Genomic DNA, 27,980 nt, shown 5'->3' with positions numbered 1-27,980 from the left:
ATACTTGCTTTGGGGAACTTGTTTTGTCTTACTTAGTATTTGGTGACAAATGAGCCTTTATTAATTTTTTGTTTGTATTGAGGACATGAGATGCTAATTGATTTAGGCGGCTGCAGAGGGATTTTTCACGGGCTATTTTAACTCGGAAAGTCTAAGACCACAGTGCCTTGCTTGATTCTGGCTTTTAAATGAACGCATTAGGCACGTGATTCTTGGCTGTTGCTGTGTGATGTGCATGATGGTGCTTATCGACCAGCAGTCACTGGTAAAGGTGTGGCCAGTGCGAGACTATGCTGGCCTCAAAGGGACGCTGTTGGAAGAAGCGGTTACCAGATTTTCTTTTGCTTTCCCCTCAAGCATGCCGTTGATTTGACTTCACCGTAGCCACCTTCCTTCGTAAAGGGACAGAGGCTATTCTCAACTCTATACCAGTCTTTTGCCCCTTTTATGACAGTGACTTCTCCAAGGATCAGGAAAATAAGGCCGTCTCCTAAATAGCTAGTGTGTTTGGATCTGTGGACACAGGACCTCTGTAACTGACTGCCATTCCCTATGTGCCTTAGCCAGTAATGCTCAGAGTCAGCTCTGGGGCCCACCTTAGGCCCCCCTCAGGCCCCCCTTGGCAATCTGCAGGCCCTTACCTGTTCCCGCTTTTACTTTTAACCCTGTGTTGGGAAGAAATAGCTATTTCTGTAATTGTTGAGCCTAATGTCCATCACTGATGGACATGTCATTAGTTTGCCGTAGTGAAACTCCAACACCCAGGGTAGCCCTGAGGGGAGAATCTTTGGCTGGCCTAGGGCCTCGTATTCTTCCCCCTGGTCCATCTCACTCATGGGGAAAAGTTTCGCTGCCACCACCATGCTGGCCAGAAGGCCTTGTTTTTCCTTTAATGATCTGTTCCAAATGTTATCACTTTCATGCTTCACTTACTTTGTCTCCATTGAGACAGGCCAGACTTTCTGAAAGATTCCAGCGTGTTCTGGGGAACAAAACAGAAATAAGTGTAGCAAGTACAAGAAATTGAAGCTGTCTGGCTTTGAAAATGGAGGGCAGGGACCCTGTGATGGCTGGGTGACGCCCTGGACCACAGGGCCTTTCGCGTTGCTTACTAGATCCGGGGGCATCACTGGGAGAATAGCCTTCCCTGGGTTCTTCCGTTCTCACCTGCTCACCTGTGGCAGGTGTGTCCTCTCACTGGGAGCCTTCCTAGACCTTGGACCCTCCGGAGCTCAGACCACGGGAGAACCATGAGTTCCTTTTCCTGGACCGTCCTCTTGGCCTCCTGTGTGGGTCTCAAGTGGCTTCCCCAAGTAACGGGTGCCCGGAGAGACATCCCTCTTCAGTGAGCACCCTCCAGAGGACCATGACTCAGCACACTTTTGCTGTGAGCTGGTTGTGTCCTGTGGTGGTCCTGCGGGACCAAAGCTGGGGTATACTTCAGAAATGACAGGACTTGCCACTGGTTTCAGTGTGGGGGCGAGGGTGAGGAAAACAGGGAGTCAGGTATGACACCTGGGCTTTTGACGGGAACACCTGGGCATGTGGTGGGGCTGCTTACTGAAAAGGGGAAGGCTGGGAGGTGCCTGCTGGGCATCAGATTGCAGAGTAAGTGTTGGACATGTTTTTTAGGTGCCTGTTAGACATTGAAGTGATGATTTCAAAGAGGCAGTTGGATTTGTGAGCCTGGAGCTCAGATGAAGGAGCGGGCCCAGAGGTATACCTTGGGAGTTGTCAATATTTAGCTTGTATTTAAAACTGTGACTGTAGATGAGCTCATCTAGAGAGGTGTAGACAAAGGCGGGAGGAAGGTCCAGGGCTGATCCCTGGGTACTCTGATGTGACCCAGGGGGGTCGGAGGAAAGCCCAGGTCCTGGAGGTTTTCGTAGTATTCTAAGGAGTTTGGGATTTTAGGAGCAGCTGCTATTCATCCTAAAGGTGCTTGGGGGTGGGGGGCAGTTGCTAAAGAAATCTGAAGGCAATCATGTGGGCAGATTTGCATCTTAGAAAGATCACTCTGGCAGCAGCACGGAGGAGGCCAGCCTCCTCAGGAGCTGGAGTCGCGTGGGAGTGAGGAGAAGACGGAGTGCCCCTCATCCTGGAGGCGGGGGGAAGGGCCTGAGGAGGGTCCCAGCCGAGTGGACTGTCTTTTCCATGGAACAAAAGGCAGATGGGATAGGGGCCTGAGGAGAGAGGAGCTGACATGTAGAAGAATTTTTGGATAGTTCTGGAATAGTCTTTTCCCCAAAATTAGACTTAAAAACAAACCTCTTAAGAACATTGATAGCTTCTATCGAGGAAACAGTTCTTTTTTGATCCTTCTAAGTGTAAGGCACTGTACTAGGTGGATACAAGATGCATAGGACAGTTTGTCACAGGGGCTTGATACTTATTAGGGGAGCAATACAAGTCTGAAGGAGGAGGGGAGCGAGGTGGGAACCCACAGGACTCTATGTCAGGCACCAGTCAGCCGTCCTGCCTGCGTACTTCATTCACGTCATATCAGTGCCATCCGAGGTGGCCGGTGGCAGACCCATTTTGCAGAGTGGGAAGCATTCTCAGAGAAGTTAAGTAATTAGTCCAGCCTCACACAGCTAGTAAATGCTGAAGCAGAATTCAAACACGGGCCTGTTCTCTCTACGAATTCTGTTACCTCCCTGTTAGAGTTGTAATGATAAAGTAGATCAGTTTTGAAACCTCTCAGAAAAACATCCCTCATTGAAGTGCTGCAGGTCTATTTCACGAAGCTCAGGCTCTTTTGATGGTTAGGTGGCATCGAAGCGCTTTATGTCCCAGAGACGTGTGTTTTCATTTCACTTCAACCGTGACCTGGTTGTAAACGATGCGTGAGTGCAAAGTAAGCCTTAGAGGCTTCTGAACTTAAGCGCTGTCCACCTTGGGGCGGGAGAGGCACAGGAACTGCCTTTCTGTGAGTTGGATGTAGTAATATTCTGTTCCTCCTAAGTCCAGGGGGCGCATTCCCTGAAGTTCTGTGCAGTTTATATTATTCTCTGCTATCATTTTATATCAGGTGAAGATAAAGAATGCCTACACAGTGCATTATGTTGCTGTCCGAGTAAGATGCTTTCACAGTTGTTTGGGGGACCTTTTCCCCTAATGAGTCCAGTGGCGTGTGACACATAAGTGAGAGTCCTCACATTAGGGACTTGGGCTGTGATTTGGCTTTTGGCTCCTTCCTCCCCTCTTCTCTTTCTCCTCTTCCCAAGTGCCCTCAGAGAGTTCATAGTCCTAACGGAGGGATGGACAGATACCCGGATAGTGACTGCAATCCTGTTGTGGAGGGCAGCCCAGCTGAGAGCTACAGGACATCTCCAGGGAAGATTTCCTGCAGCAAGAGCCCTCTGCATTTAGTTTTAAAGGCAGAGTAAGAGTCAGCCAGGTGAAGGGGCAGGGATGGTGGCTCAGGTGGCAGAAGCAGCCTGGGCAGAGGCCTGGAGGCTTGTGGGGCGGGGCCTGGGCGAGCGCCCTGTGCTGAAAAGCTCTAAGTGGTCCATCTCCCGGAGTTCAGGGTGGGCGTGCTCCTGCTGAGGAGGACGCCTATCAGGAGAGGGCCTGGTCATGTGGGCTTTGCAGGAACTTGGTTTTTAAAACTGACAACAGAGGGAGGCTGTGAGGGATGTCAGCAGGGAGGGACCTTTAGGAGAGGTAGTCCTGGTTTTGTTGGTCCCTTTTGAGACCCATCTATTCATTTGTTTACTCATAACAGACACGGCTGAGTGTCCAGGGGAGAGGGATGGACACACAACAGTAAACAAAGTATACTGACCTTTTTGGAGCTTACAAATGTCAGAAGGTGATTCAGCATAGAATATTCCAGGAACACAGCAGGCACCCCTAACCCAAAGTGCAGAGGCCGGAGGCAGGAAGGCTTCCCTGAGAAACTGGCAGTCCAAATGAGCCCTCAGGAGAGTGGGAAGTAGCTAGGCAGAAAGGGTCAGGTGGAACCTGAGGTCACTGGGGACTCTGGTAATGGAGGAAGGCTGGAGAGGGCAGGGGGCGGTGCTAGGAGGGGAGGCGGGAGCCGTGGGAGGGGGCTAGGACTGTGTTGGGAAGCGCTTCAAGAGTTTGGAGTGGGGGAGTGACAGAATCAGATTTGTGCTTTGGGAAGGCCACTCCAACTGTGTGTGTGTGTGTGTGTATGTGGGCTGTGGTATATGTGTGCGTATGGTGTGTGTCTGTGGTGTGTGTATGTGTGTAGTGTGTGAATGTATTTGTGTGTGGTGTGTGTATGTGTGTGATGTGTGTGGTTGTGTGTGGTGTGTGTGCATGTGGGGGGTGTGTGGTGTGTGTGTATAGGCAGTAGGGACAGAGGGGAGGGCTGGTACAGAATGGGGAGTGTCCGAGAGATCATTAGAAGGCTGTTGGGGTGACCTCTGGGAGAGAGAGCTGTGGGGGGCCTGGTTGGGCATGGCAGGGGCAGTACAGCTGTAGTGTTTTCTTATGGGAAGGCTTGTTGGTGCGGCTGTCCTGACACTGCTGTGTGGCTTGGAAGAAAACAAATGGACGCTGGTGTTCCCTCTTCTCTCCCTCTCTGCCTTATGTGATAATCCTAGTTCACCCAACATTTGGAACAGAAAAGCTAAGTTCCAGGGTAGCCAAAGAGTGTGTTGAGCTCGTTCGAGTTAGATATGATGGGATTTAACTCTGCATTGAGGTCTGTCAATAACATTCATTTAGCTAGAAACTTCTCAGGGCTGGCCCCGTGCCCAAGTGGCTAAGTTCGTGTACTCCGCTATGGCGGCCCAGGGTTTCGATGGTTTGGATCCTGGGCGCAGACATGGTACCACTCATCAGGCCACGTTGAGGCGGCGTCCCACGTGCCACAACTAGAAAGACCCACAACTAGAATATACAACTATGTACTGGGGGGATTTAGGGAGAAAAAAGCAGAAAGAAAAAAAAAAAGATTGGCAATTGGCAACAGTTGTTAGCTCAGGTGCCAATCTTTAAAAAAGAAAATAGCTAGAAACTTCTCATCTTTTGGATTTCTATTGGGGTTTTTATTCTTGATAAGATTGCTTTCTTGGTCAGGGAAAGTTTAATGCAGGTGCTATTTTTCTTAGAAAAAAATCGTATCTTTTAGGAAATTCAATATTAAAAAGAATAGGAATATTTAAAATTGATAAAGGAAGATTTTGGCATAGTTTCTTTGGTTTCTGAGTTGATAGGGAGTTAGAAACCTTTGCATTATTTAATACCACATCCTTGCCCATATTTAAAGAGCTGTTGGTGAGTGCTCAGGCCCCACCCTCTCAAAGCATTATTAAAGTTTGCTCTGAAATACTGAAGATAGAGGTCTTGTTTGCAAAAACCAAATGGTTGGCTTATAATACGCCACATAGCTCTCTTTATAAAATAATAATAGGTTTCAAGTTAAGAAACTGGAAGATAATTGATTTTTTAAAAAGCTGAAACATAAACTTTCTTGTGCTAATGTTGCAATTGGAAAATTTGGAAAGAGGAATCCTACCTACTATTGTCTAAGTGAAATGTATGGTAGAAGTCCTAGGTACCTATTACGTTTAGAAAATAACTTGGCAGTAGTTTTTGAAGTTAGGACCTTTCCAGCTCATGTACCTGGCAATGATTAGTTTCTGGCTTTCAATTATAGAGCCTAATGTTGCCTTCTTAGCAATTTTTTTGTAGTGAGAGAGTTGAATAGTGCTTAGCCAGTGTACTTTTGGGGTAGAAGTCGTGCATTAACAGTGATTCATTTCCGTGCATTTTATTTTTTAGACATTACAAGAAGAGATGCCAAGGACGCATGCGGAAACATGTGGGGGACTTATGTCTTCAGGCCGGGATGCTGCAGGACTCCTTGGTACATTACCACATGTCGGTGGAACTTCTCCGCTCAGTGAATGACTTTTTGTGGCTTGGAGGTAAGATTATCTGATGAAAATGATCAGATATATAATTATGGCAGCTGTTATTTCAAATAAGAGAAAACAGAAAAAATAGCTCTGAAAATAAAAGATCAGGGAGGAGAAGCAGTCAGCTGCGCTGGTTGCTGTGGGCATCGCCTGGGGTAACTTCCCGCCTTATCTCCTGCCATTTCCCCACCAGGCCTGCACTGCAGTCCTGCTGAAACCCGCATGTACTTCCTCGAAAACCCACTGCCTCTCCTTGTTCCTTCGTTGTTTTTTAGTACAACTTGTCCTCTGCTTAGAATACCATTCCCTACATCTGTCACCTCTTACACTCATTCTTCATCTGTATATCAGCTGATGAATGGAGAAACACTGTGTGATATATCTGTACAGTTACTCAGGAATGTTCAAATGTTCAGTGGAATGTTAAAAATGAATGAAATACTGATACCACTGCAACATGGACAAACCTTGACAATCATGCTAAGTACAAGAAGCCAGACACAAAAGACCATATATTCTATGATTCCAATTATCTGAAATGTCCAGAACAGGCAAATGTACAGAGGCAGACAGCAGATTAGAGGTTGCTAGGGCCTGGGTGGAGGAGGGCTGGGGAGTGACTGCTAAAGGGTTTGGGCTTTCTTTTGGGGTGATGAAAATGTTCTGGAATTTAGGTAGTGGTACTGATTGCACAACTGTGAATATACTAGAAACTGCTGAATTGTACACTTTTAAGTGGGTTAGTTTTATGGTATGTGAATTATATCTCAATTTGAAAAACTAAATCAAAACAAAACAACAAACCTACTTCAAAGGGCAGCCTTTTATGACCCCTCCAGGCAAAGGGTGTACAGAACTCTCTCTATTGTGGAGCTAACCCTTTGTGCTGGAATTGCGTATTTAGCTGTTTTTCTCCTTCAGGGACTGTCTCACAGGAGTGGGAGGCATGGTCTGTGTGTCTCCATCATCTGGCATATTGTAGATGTCCCATAAATTCTTGTTAAATGAATGTTGTGTGAGTAAGAATTAAAGTAGGGTTCTTTCCTTGAGGAAGCGGTTTAGTCTGTCGGTCACTTATGATAATACAAGTCAGAGTGAAGTAACCAAGTAAGTTCTTTGATGGAAGCTTAACAATGTGCTGTAGAACACATTAAATATAAGAATATTTAAAGTGGACTTAGGTTTCATAATTTGGCTTCTTAAAGAGGATAGAGAAATAAAAGTAGGAAAGAAAAGGAGTGAGAACTAGGAAGAGATGGCGGAAAAGAAAGAAAGAGATAAAGGGTTAAGCAGGGTGAGAAAGACAGAATATGAGTTTTACTTAGTTTTCTTGAAAGAGAAGTCTATAAATACCTGTTGTTGATTGGTGGAATATAACTGTATCCCCTCGAGCTATAGCATTAGGGCCTCTGCAGCAGGTACTTATCCAGAAGGCATGGTACCCACTTGTGTACCTCACACCCAGAGAGTGGTCACCAGGGTTGGTAGGGTTCCTAAAGAAGGTGTGTGGAGATCTTTGTTTTGGGGAAAAATTGGCATTTCCACATTATCTGTTCAAATCATTCTTAGCCGTTGCAATTTGAGCTAATGATGGGCCACTAACTTTACTAATTGTACTTTTTTTTTTTTAATGCCCAGCTGCCCTTGAAGGGTTATGTTCAGCTTCTGTCATCTATCACTATCCTGCTGGAACTGGTGGTAAGACTGGAGCTCGAAGGTGTCAGGGCAGCTCTCTTCCTGCTGAAGCAGCCAACAGACATCGACCGGGTAAGCTCCGCTCTTTCCTCTGACCTGGCCTCATCTACGGTCTTGCAAGTGGGAGTAATTTACTACTTGTCCCTCTGAGTTAAGGCTGACTATTGTTTAAAGTATAAAACCGGTTGAATCAGAAATCTTGCGCATGAGACATTTTCTTCTGATTTTATTGGATATTTATTGATCTTCTTGAATCTTATTGAATAATGTTAATAGAGTACAATGATTGGTTGATTCCTGGAAAACTTGCATAAAATTTCATGGTAGACCAACCTTGAAGTTCTGTTTCTGGGTCTTTTTTATAATTTCTGTGAGTTATGAAAATTATGATTTAATAGCTAAATCAGGGCCTGGGGGCTGTTTCTTATTTTCCTGGTTCTTGAAGTTCTCTTAATGAGTTAAATTTGATTTGCTTATGTTTGTTAGCACCAATGAAGAGTGAAAAGTCTTCTTTGGAGGAGCAGACCCACAAATGCTTGTTGAATAAACTTGACCCTTTTGACTGTTAATGAATGAACTTGCCAGGATATAGTTGTCATATTGCACAGATCACAAAGATAATAACACAGAATGCAGAGATCAAGGCTATACACAAAACTGCCAGGTGTTTTTTAATCCGTGAGATTTTTAGATACCTTTTTCCTCAAAGAGAAAGCCTACGGTAGTTGGCATGTATTGGTTGGGGAAGAGCCTTAAATTTCTTTTTTTCCTGCATTATGCCATCCCCTATCACCAGCAAAGAATGCAGAGCCGGCCTTTCCGAACCAGTTACAGTAGCCGCACAGTCTGAATCTGGGTGCGCTCTTTGTAGAACTGCTTAGATGAATCTATAATGGTTCTCGAAGATATTTTATTGCTCTTCAGCACAGCATTCCTAATGGTTTCAGTGGTGTCTCAGTTATTTGGGAGGAAAGTAAAGCAGGCTGAGAAGTGACGTAGAAAGTCTGAGGTTGAGGATCTCTCTGCTCCTGCCTTTCCTGAGCTTTGGTTCTGACCTGAGATGTTCCGTCAGTGTTCACCACCTGTGTTATTCCTTGTCGTTATAAGTGCTGTCTCTGGTATGAGATTACGGCGTTTTAAGTCGTATTGTCTTCTCTAGTCAGTGACCAGATGCTAAAATCTCCAGCACACTCAGAGAGGTGAAAACGTGCCTTATGTTCTCTTTAGAAGAGAGTTTTCTGTGCTCTCCATGGGCGTCCTTTTGCTGGAGGTTGTTTTTTGTCCCCTGTGATCTGAAGAGTTATAATGCACCGAGGCTGTTCTGTGGATGTGATTAGTGAGACTCGAGAGTCTTGGAAAGTGTTTCATTTTTGCCCCTTGCTGAGTGTAGACAAAAACAATTTTAAGCTTTTTTGAAAAACTGCTCTGTCTATAGTAGAGAAATGTCTTTATTTAGCTTTACATAGTGTAAGAACCTTGAGAACTTTTACTGTTGGAGACGGTCTTTGGGGAAAACCTCCAGTGAAACCCAGACTAGAGCTGAGAGAGCGCTTATCTCCTTACATCAGTGATAGTGTTACTCCCTTTCCAGCAGTGGGGGGTCCAGATGCATTAATGGGCTTGACAGTGTGAACAGATATGTTACTTCATCTTGGATAATTAATTTCAAGATTATTCAGTTTGTAGTGGCAACCTCGTCTTACATCAGGAATTTATGGCGTCTACTATCTGAGGTGAAGACCAGACAAACTAATTATTTAACATTCTTCCTTGAATTTATATCTCAGGTTCCTTTTTCAACAGCAAAACAGAAGAAATACAGGCGTCATTTAATGTCAGCGTGACCTGGAACAAGTTGCTTAATTTCCCTGTGCCTCAATTTCCTTATCTGTAAAATGAGGAAGATAACAATAGTAACTTATAGGGTTCTTGTGAATGAGAGACACATATAAAGTTCCTAGAACAATCCTAGCCAGCACTTGATAAATGTTAGCAGCTATTATTAATACTATTGTTATTATTGTTGATTGTTCAAGTTGTTTTAAGACTTGGTAGTATGAGTTCATGAATAGTGTTAAAAGACTCTAGATATCTCAGATCCAGATGACATAGTATTCAAGCAGATTTCCTCTGAGAAAAGAGATTTTTTTCCCTCTTAAAACTGAGTCATCTTAGTTTCAAAAAGAATTCTGTAGTCCCTAACTCTTTTTGCTTTAATTCTCCTTTTGTTTTAATTTTTTTTTTTTTTGAACTTTACTTTCTTAGTATTCAAAGGTTAGAAGCCACTAATTCTTTTTTCTGGGGACTTGTATATGAACCTGTAAGTCTATAATTAACAGACAGAACTTGGTTTATGAAAAAAACCAATAGGACATTCTGCACTCAGTCCAAAAGGTAATGCTTCTTGACATGTAACTATTTCTCCTTTATGGTCTATCTTAGTTTATTAATAGTAATCACCATCATCATAATTATCAACATAGCCATGAATTATTCGGCACCCACCATAGGCCAGCGGCTGTGCCAAATGCTTTCTGTTTTACCTCAGAACAGGCATCTGAGGGTAGGTATCAGTGCCTCCTTTTTGCAGGTGAGGAACTGAGGTTTAGAGATGAGGTAACTTGCCCCAAATCATGTGCTTGAAGGCTCCGGACTTGAACCCAGGTTGGTATGACTGCACAGTATGCATTAATTGCTCCTCTCATCAGCCTCCCATTGACTGGTATTCTGAAATTCTGTGAGTTCGTAAATGACAGATTTTAGTGGTCTCAGCCTGAGAAGGTCTTAAAAGAAGAGCTATCAGTGAAAACATGAGATAGAGTTGCATAGATTAAAATTGTGCATTTTCACAAATGTTTTATTCTCAGCTAAAAAAACTAAAAAGTTAGTATCTTTTTGTTTTCTCAATTCTGTAAGCACAGAAAATTACAATGCAAAGAGCAGTGGGTTTTGAAAATCTACCATTGCTAATGACTTATTTCTTGGTTTTCTCTAGTGATGCTTGTTGAGAGAAAAAGTGATAAAGACTGAATTGGTTTTATGTAGTCTTTAGTACGGAAGAAAAGATTAATTCAGTGAATGTTGAGCGAAAGTAAAAATCTATACTCTTTTCTTTCCTGATGATGAATATATAAGTTTTATGGACGTGGGACTTGTCAGCTTTGTACTTATGGCCTAAGTATATTTCCTCATTTGTGAACTTAGAATAATGTTATTTACCTTGTAGGGTTGTGAGAGTTAGATACTATGTATGTAAAGCCCCTAAGAGGTGCTCAGTAAAAATTCGCCATCACAATGACATAGATTGTTTAGAAGCAGCAAGTTTGAATACTGAAGAGGGTGATTTATTTCTGGTGCTTATTCAACACGTATATGCATATGATATATATGAATATGATTTAAAGTGATAAGGATTCAGTTACTTTCTTTTAGTGTGATATGAAATTTTGATGAAATCAGTGTCATTCTAGTAGGATAGGGAATAGCTAAATTGCCTTAAGCAGAAGAACTTAAATATTATGTGTACAGAATGTATATTTTTACAATTCAGAATTCATATTGCCATGTAATCGTCCACTAAAACCTTTCAATCACTAGGAATTTGACCATAGCGATTAAGTTTAGAAAAATTGATATTGAGCTGTTTTCAGGGAATAAGCTTATCTCTTTGGTGATTGAAGAAAATTTTGATTTTTTTTTCTGTACCTTAGTAGGTTAAAAAAAATTAAACTGTTGATTCGACATCTGTCACTTTTCCTTTATAGAGAGAATAAAAGGGAGCTCATGCTGTTTTAATATGTCAATAAACGTTTTTGTATTTCAATAAAATTGTGTGTTGTGTAGTTACTAGCCCTTTGGGAAGTATTTTGCAAGACTTAGACTTCCCACTATTGGAAAAATGCAGATGTGACTTTTATGAATATAGGGTTAGTATAGATCCCTTGGTTTTTGGTATAGTGCAAGAGACAAGGTGTAGGAGTAAGCTTTGCTACAGCTTGCTAGAAGGACAGATTCCCTGGGTCTCACCCCTCTATCTGTAAAGTGAAGAGGCTGGACTGAGTGCCTAAGATTCCTTCCTGTTCTAAGATTAGTTACCATGATCCTGTGTTTTTTGTTTATATTCAGCATCATTAAAGATTTAAGATTAAGTACTGACTTCCACTCCCTTCCCTGAAGTAGAATTCAGTATGTGCTAGCTAAGCTTTTAGTTATGGTCTCTGAGCATCCTATTTTTAAAATCCTTACTGATCATTGCTTATATGCAGCCAATTTTTGGGTTGCATCTTTTCCAGCAACTTGGGAAGCCTTTTTTGGCCATAGGTGGCGCTGTTGCACTTTTAAAAGTCAATTTTCCTGTTTGTAAAAGAAGACAACGTTCCTTTAATTTGATTTCTTTGTTTAATGCTTCAGCATAGCACAATGTCCATTATGTCTGGATACCTAGAAAAAGTATTCTAGTTATATCTTATTTTTATTCTCTCATCTCAGCGTGAAAATTTCAGACTTGCTGTGCGAACAATGGCGAAATTAGACTTTTCTTCCAATATTAGAAACCAGTCAGCCATGATCTTATAAAAAAGATAGAAAAGGTCTCTGGAGCACCTTAAAGCTGAAAAACGAATTGAACTCTCTGAGTATTGAACTTACTGTTGTATGTTAATTAATGGGCGGTCATTTGCTATCGTGGAGAGAGCCCAGTCTTTTGACTTGGGTTTGAGTGTGCAGTCATGCAAATTTGAGTCAGTTCTTTCTCAATTTTTTCCTTGTCTGTAAAATGGGAATGCTAATATCGTCTTTGTACAATTGTCAATATTAGAGAGAAATTAAGTAAAGTGTTTAGAACAGTGGTTGTTTCATAAAAGATCTCCCAAAATTTAGCTATTATTTTGTATGAAGCCATCATTTTATAGTCTTTGGCAATTACTAAGAAATTAAAATGGGAAAATATGATTTTTATCAGGAAAAATTCAGTTAAGAAATAAGTGAAATCTTTGAAGAGGATCGGTAGTTCCTATACTCATGATTTAGCAGCAGCATCAGAGAGAGGGACGTTGTGCAGCCACCCTGCACCTACGTGAAACCATTGAATTATAGTTAATTAGTATACGTTGAGGGTTAAGGGGGCCCAATAATTACAGTCCAATTTTCTCCACCAGGCAATTGAGAGATGAGACAAAAGAGTAGGCAGGTGGAGGTAAATGTCACCTTTATGACTGATAAGGCCACATTCTCCGTGAACTTTAGGGATACAGGAAAATGGGTAACTTAATTCTCTATCCAGGATCTGGACAGACTCAGCCAGTCCCAGGCAGCTTTGGGCCACAGCAGGCCGTCCTATGAGAGGACCTGCCGCTGTCATACTCAGGGCGTGGAGGTGGGAGACGTGTCCAGCTTGTCTCCCACCGCTAGTCCTCCTCGCGTAATGGAGTGATTTATGAGTTTAGGGAGTTTGGGAGACAAGCAGGGCATGTGAAACCCTTCCTGTTCCCTCGGGTGCTGGGCACCCTCAGGAAGCACCCAGGGTGCTCGGCTCCTTCACGTCCCGAGTCAGGAATTTTGAGGGAAAGGCCTTCCTCGTGGAAACCAGAGGAACAGGGAGGAAGTGTCCCTTTGCCTCAGTTTAAAGAGGTCCCGGGATGGACAGAAAGGCGCTTCCCGAGAATTGGTAAATAGGGTAATAAGGCTATCCTTTGGCACGTGGACTAGCAAGGAAATGCAAAAGACAATTGGAATGGAGATTTATAAAATCACCTTAATAGTTAACATCTGTTGAGCACTTAAAACGTGCTACAGACTTTTCTAAGCATTTTATATAAACTGATTTAATCTTTTAATCCTCACAACAACCCAATAAGGTAGGTTTGGTTATTATCCCAATTTTACTGATGTGGACATTGAGGCACAGAGAGGGTGAGTAACCTGATCAAGGTCACAGAGCTAGGAAGTGGCAGAGCTGGGATTTAAACCTTGGCAGTCTGGCTTCCAGGCCCCCAGAGATTGGCTTTGGGGGTTCAGTAGTATCAGCATGTCTGTAGATCTATATGTGCATCTATGCATCAGGCAGGGGGTTGGCCAGCCTAGAGAGGGCAGGAAAGGGAGAGTTACACAAGTGTTCACAGTTGGTCTGGGCCGTGGTCCACGCAGACTGCACTGTGATCAGCATCAGTCGTTTGTCTAGGCAGCAGGTCTGTCCCTGTAACAGAAGTTCAGTCGGTCAAATTAATCTAGAAAACTCCGCTCGATCTGCTTCTGTCCATGCTTGCCGTACAGCCTCCTGCCTGTGGTGGTGCCGTGGGGAGAAGATGTGCCGATTGTTGAACTCTGCCTGATAATTTTTTGTCTCCTGTTACATTAATAAGTTAAGCCTCTGGTTGTCTTACATCAGTTTCCGATGAGTCTGGTTAATGTGAAATTAGTTCATTGGAGCCGAATGGTGCTGATCACCACATATCTGAGCAAATCAAGGTGCTTCTGCCTGTGGAGACCTGGCTGGAGGGTGCCCCTCCTTCTCATCGTGTGATTTCTTCAAACAGCACTCGTTGTTATTCCCCCTCCCACCCACACAAGACAGGAAGCTTTCTTTTTAAAAATTTTTTATGTTATTTTTTTTAAGAAGCCTTCTGAGTAGGCCAGATAATCAGATAGCAACGTCCATGTGTTACTCGCACCAATCAGAAAACTATTAAGTACCTGGAAGTGAGTTCAATAAAAAAAAGGGCTTCCAGGAAGCCAATTAGATATGAAAGTCCATTTGGTAAAAAGCTGTCCATTTTTTCATGGTTGAACTTTTTCTTTGGTTTTTGAAAAAATTATCTGGGCCAGGTGGCTTACAGATCCACATTGGATTAGATGAGAATTTAAAAAGCCGAAAGGGGTTGTTTCGAGTGAGAATGATAGTCAACTGCCTGTGTGAGGCATGAGACAGGAGAGATTTTTACAAATTGAATAAAATAGCTTTAAAAGCCCTGTAATCTGAGTGCACTTAGCATGGGGCCCAGTTCCTTACTGGACGCTGAGAGGTCAAATAATTGATGATTGTGATAATGACTCTGAGGCATCAAAAAGTTTCAGTCGTATTCCCTATTTAAAGGACATGGCACAGGATAATTTATGTGACCGGGTTTTTCACTGAACAAAAAGCTTTTAGGGTTATCTGGAAACCCAGAGTCCCCCAAGGCTCCACATGGCTGCATGTCTCTTCAGCACAGATCTGTCAGCTCGTGTCGTGGGCGTGGCCTTGTGGAGAGTCGGGCGGTGGAGCATGCCTCATTCTCCCTCTGCAGCGGGGTCCATCATCCGGGTCTACTTTGTGGGGCTGCTCTGAGAACCACACCTGATGGTTGTCGAGCACTGTGCTGGGCGTATAGTTGGTATTCAATAGCAAGCACCTGTTTTTTATTAGAATTGTGGCTTCTAGAGTGCAGTGATTTTTAGTCTGCATTTAAAAATAGAGATTGACATACACAAAATAGCTCTTAAATAGGACCATGATCATGGGGCCTGTTCTCTATATAGACAATTGAATGGATACGCTATTTCAGTAAGAATATCTGTTATTGGGACATACCTTTTTGACTCTTGTTAATGTGTCTAAAAATGATCATAGCTAATGATAAACATGACTCTTGGAACCAGAAACTCTTAGGGTGTGTTTTGGCATCTTGGGAAATTACATTCTACAGAGAAGGCTGATTGGATCAAATATCATTGATATTTGGATAGTTTAGCAGATGATCAAGGCTTTCAAAAGCTTCTTGATAATAATGAGATTAACCATTTTGTATTTTAAACTAATTACAAAGCTATCTTCTCAAAGTTGGAAATCTTTAGCTTGTGAAACGTCCAGTAATTCATTGTGTGGGTGTGCGTGAGGGTGTGTGTGTGTGTGCAAGTGTGAAATTTAGGAGGGTAGTGATAAGCTCTGTCTAACCTCTGGTACCTTTTATCCCCTATTTCAAGGTGTGAGCATATATCTCATATATTTGCGCAAATGAATTACTCTTCCTTTGTCATTTGGCATATGTGTGGAATTAAGATATTCTCATGCTTGTTTAAGAAGAGCTGGGGAGCATGAGTGTAGAAAGTGGCAAGAGAAAGAGGCAAGGAGGCACTTATTGTGCAGGATCTGAGGAATAGTATTCTTTTCTTTCCTTCTAAAGCAAAAAGGCACTGAACTTGTAACATACTGTTACTCAGAATTACTTTTCTGATCAGGTGGAAGTGTCTCAGATTTTTCAAGGCTATATGAATTATGAAATGTGATTTAGTAGTTATCTTTAAAAGTAGTTTTGTTTTCCAAATAAAAGACCATAATCTGTTCTTTCTTCCAGGGGCACAAGAAGTTCTCATTGACCCAGGTACATGATCTATGTGCTCAGTTTCTTTTGGTTGTTTTTTTAAGTGCTTGTTTCATGGTGATGTGAATGAATGCTTAAAATTTCTGGATGATGATCTTTGGAACATTCTGATTTAAGTAATTTTAAATCAGAATTGTTAAAAAACCTGATTATTGTTTGGTCTTTGTTTGATGGGGCACTCTGTTGATTTATGTTGTCTGTTGAAGAGGAAAATTCTTCCTCAGCATGGTTAAGTGAATGATTTGCGAAGTGTGCGTTTAAAATTCTTTGAATGCATTGAGCATGCTTGTCTAGTTAATTTTGAATTTATTCATAGTAATGACTTTGCTCTGATTCTATGCTTTATGCTCCTCTCAACATGAATTTGAATTCTCTACTGCATTTCGCATATGTGTTCTTAACAGGGAAAGAAATTTTGCATTTTTTACTGAGGTGGGTTTTCCTTTCCCCTCTTAACAGCTTCTGTAATTAATACAGCAAAAATCTCTTTTATTGCAGTGCTTAATTATTTCATAATGAGCTCTATTATTTTCTGGCTTAATCAGAAACAATGACAAAGGGTAAATAATAAAAAAATGAAAAACTTCCTTCCTCTGAAGAATAGAAATCAGATAGGCATGCTTCCACATGCTTTGTCACAACACGTGTGCTTGCATTTCCTTGTGTATCTTGATTCTGAAATGAAATTGCTTTAGGTTTGCAGATTTTTGTTTGAACATTTGTGTTGAGTCCTTTCTCTAGGCTGATGTTTCTTGATAAGGTTTATGGAAAGTGAAGAGGAAGCAAAACCAGTGCTTTGTTTTGTTTTCAGGAGACCTGAGTTGCTGATGAGAAACAATGGAGGGGTGGGCCAAGGGGCTGAAGGACATCCCCCCACCTCCGACCCCGGCCGAAATCGATAAACAGTTAAATCGATGTTAGATGGATTGGTGTTTGACCAATAGAAGTTACTGAGTCCACTCTAGCCAGTGGAAAGTATGCCTGATGGAGAGTACTGAATTTCAGTGTGTCGAGCATCTTACTTACAGGAGAATTAGGTGCTTATACTAAGTAGAAGAAGCTTAGAGCTATCAGAAAAATCAGTCATCTGTTGAGATAAACAAAGAATATTTTTTATTTCTGAAATTTTTCAAAATAAGGTTATACAGAGATGAAATTAAGTGTAAAGTGCTGGGAGTAAAAGTGAGGTGGTTCTGTGGGGCCCTGTCATTCGGGGATGTATCAGATCTTGCCGTAGAGGTTGAGGCTAGCAGGGAAAGGACACAGGAACCAGCATTTGGGGTCTGAGGGCATCTTCTGTATTGGTCCCAAATTAGAAAAATGTAGACTTGGTCTCCATTACCCGAGGGAGAGCAAGTAGACAACCGAGACTCTGCTCTCCCCGCACATTCCAGTTCCCGCTGTGGCCACTCCAGTTTGCCTGGCACCTTCTGGCCTCCGCTCAGAGAGGCCTGTGGACCAGGACTGCCCGCAGCTTTTCTTCACTTACTAAGATCTCCTCTGTCTTTCAGGCCTTAATCTCTTCTCTGCTTTTAAACCCTGGCGAACGTATCGTTGGTAAACGTGTTGGTGGGGAGTCGCTTCACAACCCCCAGGAGCAATGTGATGGGCTTCTCCTCATCCCTAAGTCTGAACAGCAAGCGTTCTCCGGGGGGTGGTGAAATTGTTCAGCCCCGTAGAAAACCCATCCGCGTAAGGCTGTCACACAAGTACATCGCTTTTCTTTTTGAGTTTTAAACAGATATACTATTCGAAACAAACCGTTGTAGATTTTTTTTGCTGCCTGCTTTTCCCACAACCGTTTTGAAGGCCAGAAGGAAAAGCGCTTCCTCGTCTTTGGTGCTGGCTTGCGTGCGTGTTTTAAGAACCAAGCTTCTCCCCAGTCATTTGGAGGGTTCCAAGCCGTTGATCTGTGTTTGAAACAGATGCTTCGTGGCATCTAGCTGTTTTTTCTTGTCGTTTCTGAACACTTCATGTACGTCCAGCACTGCTTCAAGTGAAATGAACTTTTGGCCAATTTCAATTACTCAAATTTGCTTTTCCAGTTTTCAAGTTGTGAGGAGTTTCCTCTTCCTATAATAAAAATTAGCAGTCTGCTTACTTCACTTACTGCGTGAAGGCAAAGGTGCTTTTTATTTCTTTTTTAACAGCTTTAATACAATTCACCCGTTAAAGCGTATGGTGGTTTTTACTGCATTCCAAAGAGGTGTGCCCCCATCACCAAAATCAATCTTAGGACGTTTTCGTCCCCCTCACAGGAAGCCCCGTACCCGTGAGCAGTTCCTGCCCATTTCCCCAGGCAACCACTTGTCTGTCTCTGTGGATTTGCCTATTCTGGACGTTTCATATAAATGGAATCATACAACATGTGGTCTTTTGTGACTGACTTCTTTCACTTAAAATAATGTTTTTAGGGTTCATCCATGTTGTAGCGTGGCTCAGTACTTCATTTTTTTTTTTTTTTAATTGCTGAAGAATACTCCGCTGTATGGATCTACCACTTTTGGTTTACCCATTCATCAGTTGATGGACATTTAGGTTGTTTCTAATTTTTGAGTATGATGGTATCATTACTATTTTTTATTTTTATTTTTATTATTTTACTATTTTATTTTTATTTTGAGTATGATGGTATCATTAATATTATGAGTGATGATGCTATGAACATTCATGTATACTTTTTATATGGACATATGTTTTCAGTTCTCTTATGTATATGACCAGGAAGTAGAATTGCTGGGTCATGTGGTAACTAAATGTTTAATTTTTTTTTTTTTTACGATTTTATTTTTCCTTTTTCTCCCCAAAGCCCCCTGGTACATAGTTGTGTATTTTTAGTTTCTAAATGTTTAATTTTTTGAGGAACTGCCAGATTATTTTCCAAAGTGGTTGCACTATTTTACATTCTCTCCAGCAGTGTATGAGAATTCCAATTTCTCTACATCCTCGCCACCGCTGGTTACTATCTTTTTGATTATAGCTGTCCTAGTGACTGTGAAGTGGTATTTCATTGTAGTTTTGATTTGCATTTCCTTGATAGTTAATGATATTGAGCATCTTTCCACTGTGCTTTAGTGGCCATTTGTATATTTTCTTTGGAAAATTGTCTCTTCAGATCCTTTATCCATTTTTAAATAATTTATCTTTTTATTATTGAGTTGTAGAAGTTCTTTTTATATTCTAGGTACAAGTCCCTTATTAGATATATGATTTGTAAAAATTTTCTCCTATTCTGTCTTGTCTTTTCACTTTCTTAGAGGGTAGAAGTTTTAAATTTTGATGGAGTCCAGTTTATGTATGTTTTCTTTGTTGCTTGTGCTTTTGGTGTCATATCTAAGATCTAAGGTGTTTTGTATAAACCTTACCTGTAAAGCGGTTTAATCCTCAGAACAATTCTAGGAGATAGGCACCGTTGTTATCTCCGGTCTATAGATGAGGAAACTGGGTTGCAGAAAAATTCATTGACTTGATCAAGGTCTCAGCTAGTTAGTGGTGCTGTGGGAATTTAAACCCACAGTTTTGTCTCCAGCATCTATTCTCTTAACCACCATACTCTATTCCTTCCTCTATGAATCAGTTATTAACAAGTCTTTGCTTATTTTCTTTCTTACAGGTTTTTCCTCATTGAGGACCTCATCTCTTCATTTACTTTGCAGAGCTCGGTGTGGGTTTATTTTAGGTGTAATGTGGGCAGAAGCATTGCTATTAGTTAATTTCTGCATTACTTACCGTCTGGTGATGATTGTTGCTAATTGATCAAACAAATCATACGTAAGGCTTTTCTGGTCACTACACTGAAAGTAGAGTCATGACTACAGAATGTTCAAAGAAAGTATTTGATTGATTGCATTTTGCTAACCAATGAAATAAAAACCCCAGTGTTGAAATAGATTGTAAGCCTTCCAGAATAGGGCCGTTGTCTTCCTTCTGATTCATCGTTTGGTCGTAGCGTCTAGAAAGTGCCTTATGGTCCAGCAGGTTAGTTAGAACCTGGTGCTCATGAACCATTGTCTATATTGACAGAATTTTGACGACAGTATCTATTGTTTGTTTCACGAGGGAAAGGATAATATAGAAATATCCCTCAGATCTATCTTAAAAGTCTGCAATTTTGAGAAGAGTTCCACAAACTATACAAGGGTCTTTTCACCAATTTTAGGTCTATCTAAGACACATTGTGGTTACGTAACAGAGTAAATTCATTAACTAGATTAGACAAGAGATGTGTAATATTGATTATTTGTCTTAATTAAAATATTCTCCTTAGTTAAAGTAATTAGTGCCTGTGAGTAAACAAAAATAAACTTGCCTTTATGTGTGATATAGGGCAGAGTTCCTATAGTATATATGTGTTTCTATGTTTTTCAGAGCATTTTTATAGCTTTTCAACAATATTCTAACTTTAGAAATCCATTTAAAAAAATGCTTTCTGTGTCTAGTGCAGTTTGTACTGAGTTTCTCCTGTCTTATACACAGAATTCCACTGTCTCCTAGGTAGAGACTTTCCTCTCATTGTACTGAGTTAGTGTCACAGGTATAGGAACTGTGACTTCTAAGCCTTTTCTTTCCATGTCTTTTTTTTTTTTTAAAGATTGGCACCTGAGCTAACAACTGTTGCCAATCTTCTTCCCTCACCACACCCCACCCCACCCCCGCCCCAAATCCCCCCAGTACATTGTTGTATATTTTTTAGTTGTGGGTCCTTCCAGTTGTGGCATGTGAGATGCCACCTCAGCATGGCCTAATGAACGGTGCCATGTCCCCACCCAGGATCCAAACCCGTGAAACCCTGGGCTGCTGCAGTGGAGTGCGCAAACTTAACCACTTGGCCATGGAGCCGGCCCCTTTCCATGTCTTTGAAGATGGCTATCAAATAGGATTTTCCCTTCATTTCCTGGGTTTTTAGTATTCAATTAGAATTTTTGAAAATGAATTTGTTATAATATGTTGTACAAATTTTACTAGAAACTTGATGTATTTGTGCTTTTAAGTTTCCAGTTTATGAAAAACTTAAAAATGCACTCTTGTTTTTAAGTAGTTATTTTTCACTAGGTATTTTTTTGTACTTCTTTGTAATTAAAAAATTTTTTTTCAATGAGTGATTGGGTATGCGTGTTTTAAAAAATATGTTATTTGCCTTATTTTAAAAGTCATGTTCACTGTAGAGAATGTATAAAATAAAGATAAGCAAAATAAATAAACTAAAAACTTACCTATAATCTTTCCACCTAGAGATAAGTTGTAGTAAGTTTTGAAATTGGGAAGTGTAGGTCCTCCAACTGTCTTCTTCTTTTTCAAGATTGTTTTGGTTATTCTGAGTCCTTTGAATTTCCATATGAATTTTAGGATCAGCTAGTCAAGTTCTGCAAAGAATCTAGCTGGGATTTTGGTAGGGATTATGTTGAACCTATGGATCAACGTGGGGAGGATTGTTATCTTAAGAATATTAAGTCTAGGGGCTGGCCCCGTGGCCGAGTGGTTAAGTTCGCGTGCTCTGCTGCAGGTGGCCCAGTGTTTCGTTGGTTCGAATCCTGGGCGCGGACATGGCACTGCTCATCAAACTACACTGAGGCAGCGTCCCACATACCACAACTAGAAGAACCCAAAATGAAGAATATAATACAACTATGTACCGGGGGGCACTTTGGGGAGAAAAAGGAAAAAAATGAAATCTTTAAAAAAAAAAAAGAATATTAAGTCTTCTGATCCATGAACATGGGATGTCTGTCCATTTGTTTAGGTCTTCTTTAATTTTGTTCAACAATGTTTTGAGTTTTTTTTTCAATAATGTTTTTCAGAGTGTCCTTTTATACTTTTTTTGTTAAATATATTCTTAAGTATTTTATACTTTTCGATGTTATTGTGAGTTGAATGATTTTCTTAATTTCATTTTCAGATTGTTTATTGCAAGTGTATAGAAATACAATTAATTTTTGTATATTGATCTTATTTCCTGCAAGCTTACTGAACTCGTTTATTAGCTGTAATGGTTTTTTTAGTGGAGTCCTTAGGATTTTCTCTATGCAAGATCATGTCTACTGAAAACAGTGACCTGAAAAGAGAGAGTTTTACTTTTTCCTTTCCAATTTGAATGCCTTTTATTTAATTTTCTTGTCCAATTGTCAGGGCTAGAACTTCCAGAACCTTGTTGATAAGAAGTGGTGAGAGAGGACACGTTTGTTTTATTCTTGATCTTAGGGAAAGCATTTAGTCTTTTATTATTTTCTGTGGGGATGGGGAGAAGCCAAGGTACATTATGCTTGCTTTGCCTTTTGTTGAGCTGAAATCTGTGCACTTGCAGCTTTGGAAACTCTCAGGAGGACCCCCAGACGCAAAATCTAATTTTTCTAATGTCTAAAAATGTAACGACTGATTCTGATGTGTTACTTAGTTATATCTGAATATACATACATTTATATGCCAAAATAAAAAAATGTAAAGGGAAAAAAAAAAAGGTTTGTTGAGGTTTCTATCGTGCAAGGGTGTTGAATTTTGTCAAATGTTTTTTCCTTGACTATTGAGATGATGATGTGGTCTTTGTTCTTTAGTCTACTGCTTGGTGCATTATATTAATTGATTTTTGCATGTTAAACCAACCTTACATTCTTGAGATAAATACCACTTGGTCATGTTGTACAATTCTCTTTTATGTTGCTGGATTCAGTTTGCTAGTATTTTATTGAAGATTTTTGCTTCTATATTCGTAAGAGACAGTGGTCTGTAGTTTTGTTTCGATGTGTTTTTCTGGTTTGGGTATCGGGGCCATATTGACCTTATAGAATGATGTGGTTAATGTTCCTTCCTCTTACATTTTTGGGAAGGATTTGTGAAGAATTCTTCCTTAAGCATGTGGTAGAATTCACCAGTGAAGCCATCTGTACCTGGACTTTTCTTCGTGGGAAAGTTTTTGATTGCTGATTCAACCTCTTTACTTGTTATGGTTCTGTTCAGATTTTCTGTTTCTTCTTTAGTTGGTTGTGGCAGTTTGTATCTTTCTAGGAATTTGCCCGTTTCTTCTGGCTTATATAATTTATTGGCGTGCAATTGTGCATACTGTTCCCTTATAATCCTTTTTATTTCTGAGGTTGGTAGTAATGTTCATTCTTTCAGCCCTGATTTTAGTAATTTGAATCTTCTCTCTCTTTTTCTTGGTCAGTTTGTCAATTTTATTGACAAACTTATGGTTTTGTTGATTTTTCTCTATTTACTTCTGCTCTAATCTTTATTATTTCCTTGCTTCTGCTTGCTTTGAAATGAGTTTGCTATTTTTTTTTTCTAGTTTCTTAGGTTGTTGATGTGAGAGCCGTCTTTCTTTCTTTTTTTTTGAGGAAGATTAGCCCTAAGCTAACATCTGCCGCCAATCCTCCTCTTTTTGCTAAGGAAGACTGGCCCTGAGGTAACATCCGTGCTCATCTCCCTCTACTTTATATGTGGGATGCCTGCCATAGCATGGCTTGTGAAGTGGTGTGTAGGTCCACACACGGGATCCGAACTGGCGAACCCTAGGCTCCCAAAGCAGAATATGTGAACTTAACTGCTGTGCCACCGGGCTCGCCCCTCTGTTTTTTTTTTTTTTTCTTTTTTTTAAATAAAAGTTTTGTAGCTATAAATTTCCCTCTAAGCAGTGCTTTTGCTTGTTTCATTTTTGGGATGTTGTGTTTTTGTTTTCATTCAGCTCAAAGTATTTTCTAATTTCCCTTGTGAAGTCTTTGATGCATTGGTTATTTAGGTGTGTGGTATTTAATTTACCAGTATTTGTGAATTCTCCAAATTTCCTCCTGTTGTTGATTTCTTTTTTTTTTTTTAAAGATTTTCTTTTCCCTTTTTGTCCCCAAAGACCCCCAGTACATAGTTGTATATTTTTTTAGTTGTGGGTCCTTCTGGTTGTGGCATGTGGGATGCTGCCTCAGCATGGCCGGACAAGTGATGCCATGTTGGCGCCTAGGATCCGAACTGGTGAAACCCTGGGCTGCTGAAGTGGAGCACGTGAACTTAACCACTTGGCCACGGGGCCGGCCCCTGTTGTTGATTTCTAATATAATTCTGTTGTGGTCAGAGAATATCCTTTGTGTGATTTCAGTTCATTTAAATTTATTGGGATATGTTTTGTGATGTACATGTGGTCTGTCCTGGAGAGTGTTCCGTGTCTGCTTGAGAAGAGTGTGTGTTATTCTGTTGTTAGGTGGAGTGCTCTGGGAAGTCTGCTAGGTCTACTTGTGGTCAAAGTCTTCTGTTCTTATTTTATTTCTGCTGTAGGATTTTTATCATGCTTCCTCCATCTTCTTTTGGCTTGCTTAAAAGTCACAACTCTTTCAGTATTTCTTCCTGGCTCAATTTCTCTTTAATTCTTTTTTTTTTTTTTTTCTTTTTTAAAGATTTTATTTTTTCCTTTTTCTCCCCAAAGTCCCCCGGTACATAGTTGTATATTCTTTGTTGTGGGTCCTTCTAGTTGTGGCATGTGGGACGCTGCCTCAGCGTGGTTTGATGAGCAGTGCCATGTCCGCGCCCAGGATTCGAACCAACGAAACACTGGACCGCCTGCAGCGGAGCGCGCGAACTTAACCACTCGGCCACGGGGCCAGCCCCTCTCTTTAATTCTTTTGATGCTATAGCTCCAGTCTCTTTCCAGGATTTTCATTTCCTTGGGGAAAAAAACTAGACCCTCATGCTAGACTAAGTTCTTTTTTTTTTTTTTTCCCCTGCTTTATCTCCCCAAATCCCCCCTGGTACACAGTTGTACATCTTAGTTGCAGGTCCTTCTAGTTGTGCTATGTGGAACGCCGCCTCAACATGGCCTGACGAGCGGTGCCATGTCCGCGCCCAGGATCCGAATCAGCAAAACCCTGGGCTGCCGCAGCAGAGTGCACGAACTTAACCACTCAGCCACGGGGCTGGCCCCTAGACTTGGTTCTGTAGTAGGGATCTGGCCTCTCTATCATGGCACCCTGATGGTGACTGTTTCATTACAGTGCACACTGCTGCGATGCTGCATTCCCAGTGCCCAGCCCAGTGCTTGGCTCGGCATTACCTTAAATACCTAAGTGAGCATTTCCTAAGGTGATTCATGTACATAAACACCATACAATGATTAAAGTCAGGAAAATGAACACTGATGCGATATCTTTCTGTACTCTAGAGACCTTATTTAAATTCTACCGACTGTCCCAATACAGTGATTATATTTCCTGAGCCAGGATCCAGCCCAGGGTCACACATTGCATTTAGTTTCCATATCATTTAGGATCATTTTATCTAGAATAGTTTCTCAGCCTTTCTTCATCTTTTATGATATTGATATTTCTGAAGAGTAGAGAACATTTATTTTGTAGAATGTTCCTCAATTTGGGTTTGCTTGAAGTTGCTTCGTGATTATGAGGTTATGCATTTTCCCTGAGTTGGTGGGGGGTGTGCAGAATAAGTGATGTTGTGTCTTTATTGTATTATGTCTGGAGGCACACTATATCAGGAGACAAACTGGTTTGTCCCATTATTGGTGATGTTAACTTTGATTGTTAAAGTAAAGTCTGCTAGGTTTGTCCAGTGTAAAATTATTATTTTTCTCTTTGTAATTAATAAGTAATTTATGTGAAAATATTTTGAACTATGTAGATATCTTATTCCTCATCAAACTTTCACTTAGTAGTTTTGGCATTCACTGAAGATTTACTGCAGTCAGTTATTACTATGATGGTTGCCAAATGCTGATTTTCTAACTCCATCATTCCTTGCACATTTATAGCATCCTAATGTAAGGAAGAACTTTCCTTCCTCTTTCTGTTTCCTTCCTTCCTTCCTCCCTCCCTTCTTCCTCCCTCCCTTTCCCTCCCTTTCTTCCTTCCTCTCTCCCTCCCTTCATTCCTACTTTCTTCCCCCCTCCTTCCTTCGACTGTGGGTCCTTATTTTATTCAGTGGGTTCTAATCCGTTGCTATCATTCTTTATTTTGTAGCCCATTGGCTAAATTTGGCTGATGGAAGGCTTTCCAGCTGCCTTCTGTAACCTTTGGACATATTCCCCATCATTTTTTAAGCACTTCCTTACTTCCTGGGTCACAATATTTGGTTCATTTTGTGTTTTCCCTGTCCCAGCTCTGAAATCAGACATTTCTCTAAGGTGTTCTAGTTCCTTTCATTGGAGAATGGTATTTGGAAACCCAAATCTGGGCACTAAATATGCTTATTGCTACTGAGGGTCGTTGCTTCTAGGACCTGTGAGAAGTCATACTGTTATCCAGAATTCATACTGGTAACTCCAATTCCAACCTAAAATCCCAGGGCTCTTTCCAGTCTTCCCCTGTATCATATTTATATCTTCTTCCTCCAACAGTGAAAAATCTAGCTCCTAAGATTATCAATATATTTACTCATTTTCTCAACCTTACCATGTATGGAGAGTAGTTTCAGAATTACTAACCAATATCACTGTAAAAACAAACCTCTAAGTAGAATTCAAGGATTGTCTTGTGGCTCTTTTTGTCTGTATACTGAGGATAAATATATAAGGTGCTCCGATCAGAAGTTCGTCGGATTTGTTCTTCAGTCCTCCCTCTCGGTGTAATTATGTTATTTATTTGAAATATAGTTAGTGTAGTTAGGCTCATTTGTTTCTGTTTGTATGCCATTACAGGGTTCCCCATCTTTATTGATTGTTTTTTTAACTATATAAAACGTGAACATGGTTCTAAAAGTCAAAACTATACAAAAAGGTACACGCAGAGAAGCGTCACTTCCTCTCTCATCCTCCCGTCTCATTCCCACCTACCCTTGGAGGTAGCTAATCTCATTTGTCCCTGCTTTTTTGCTCCCGTGGGTTTTTGTTGTTGTTGTTGTTGAAAAAAATAAACAGATAGATGTTCTTATTTCTGTTTCTTGTGCAAAAGGTAGTATATTTCATTTGTTCTTCTGTACTTGGCTCGTTTTGTTTTGTTTACCAGCATCTCCTGGAAGTCAGTCCATATCAGCTTGTGGAGATCTTCCTCCTTCATTTCCACAGTGCATGGCACACTATGTGTGTGATGCATGTTGCAAATGTTTTCTCTCAGGTTGTTACTTATGTTTTGGCTTTGTTTATGGTATGTTTACATAATTGAAATTATCAATTTTTTTGTTACATTGGGATTTGAATTACAGCTAGAGAGCCTTTTCTTACATCCAGGTTTTAGAGGAATTCACTCATGTGTATTGAGCTTCTTTTATGGTTTTCTGCTTTACATTTAGATCTTAGACTCATTTGGAGTCTTTTCCTGTGTTTGGTGTGAGGTGTAGGTCTGATTTTATCTTTCTCCAAATGGCCGTCCCAGTATCCCAGTGCTGTTTGTTTAAAGGCCCATGTTTGCCCCAGTCATTTGAGGTGCTGGAGTTTATCGTACCCTCGCCCAGTTAACATCAGATTACTGGCTACACCGTTCTTCTTGCTGTTCCTCTGCTGCGTGGGGCCAGTAGTATGCACGTTGCAGGGTTTTTGTTCTGTGATAGGATAGCCGATGTGAGCGACCTAGTGTAGTGCCAGCCTGTTGGTACTTGCTGGAATCGTTCCCACACTGGTGCCTGCCTTATCTGAGCCCTTGTTGCTCTTCTGTCTTTATGATTTTGCCTTTCTCTCTTCTTCCTCATTTGTCTCTGCTTTATTCCGTCTTATTTCTGCTTTGTTTTACCTCTGTGTCTGTTGACTTTCCAGTTTGGTGCCTTGTATACAATCTTGCACATGATAGGAGCTCAGTAACTCTCTCTTGAATGAATGATTAAACGATTGTTGGATTGATTCTTAAGACCCCTTGTGGTGATTTTTTTTTTTTCCAACTTTTCCCCCACTTCTTAACTATGGCTCTTCTTTTCCTTTTCTCTGGCCTGGGTCTCAGCCTGCCTGTGGCATTGATTTTTCCTGTCTGTTGACTCAAGACTCTGGTCTTGATGATTCCTTCTTTCACTGGCTCACAATAATGTTACACATGGGCTGTCAACACTTTACAGATGTCAAGAAAGATCAAATCTGGGGTCAGCCCCATGGCCGAGTGGTTAAAGTTCTGTGCTCTGTGCA

The 27,980-nt window shown here is 40.9% G+C and overlaps 1 protein-coding gene across 13 annotated transcripts in view; it reads left to right on the top strand.

Annotated features, from left to right (window-relative positions):
* Positions 1-27,980, top strand: part of TRAPPC9 (trafficking protein particle complex subunit 9) — a 623,416-nt gene that overhangs the window by 16,406 nt on the left and 579,030 nt on the right. For 9 of the 13 annotated variants that reach the window (XM_044781131.2, XM_070481660.1, XM_070481659.1 and 6 more), the window contains 3 exons: positions 5,758-5,903; positions 7,533-7,661; positions 15,920-15,946. In XM_044781131.2, coding sequence (XP_044637066.1) covers positions 5,758-5,903; positions 7,533-7,661; positions 15,920-15,946 — 302 coding nt within the window. The remainder of the gene's footprint in view (positions 1-5,757; positions 5,904-7,532; positions 7,662-15,919; positions 15,947-27,980) is intronic. The other 4 variants (XM_044781133.2, XM_070481661.1, XM_070481658.1 and 1 more) reach the window with 1 other exon arrangement.

This window comes from Equus asinus, chromosome 12 (assembly GCF_041296235.1).
Source record: "Equus asinus isolate D_3611 breed Donkey chromosome 12, EquAss-T2T_v2, whole genome shotgun sequence".
Taxonomy (NCBI): domain Eukaryota; kingdom Metazoa; phylum Chordata; class Mammalia; order Perissodactyla; family Equidae; genus Equus; species Equus asinus.
This window is presented reverse-complemented; position numbering and strand designations above follow the sequence as displayed.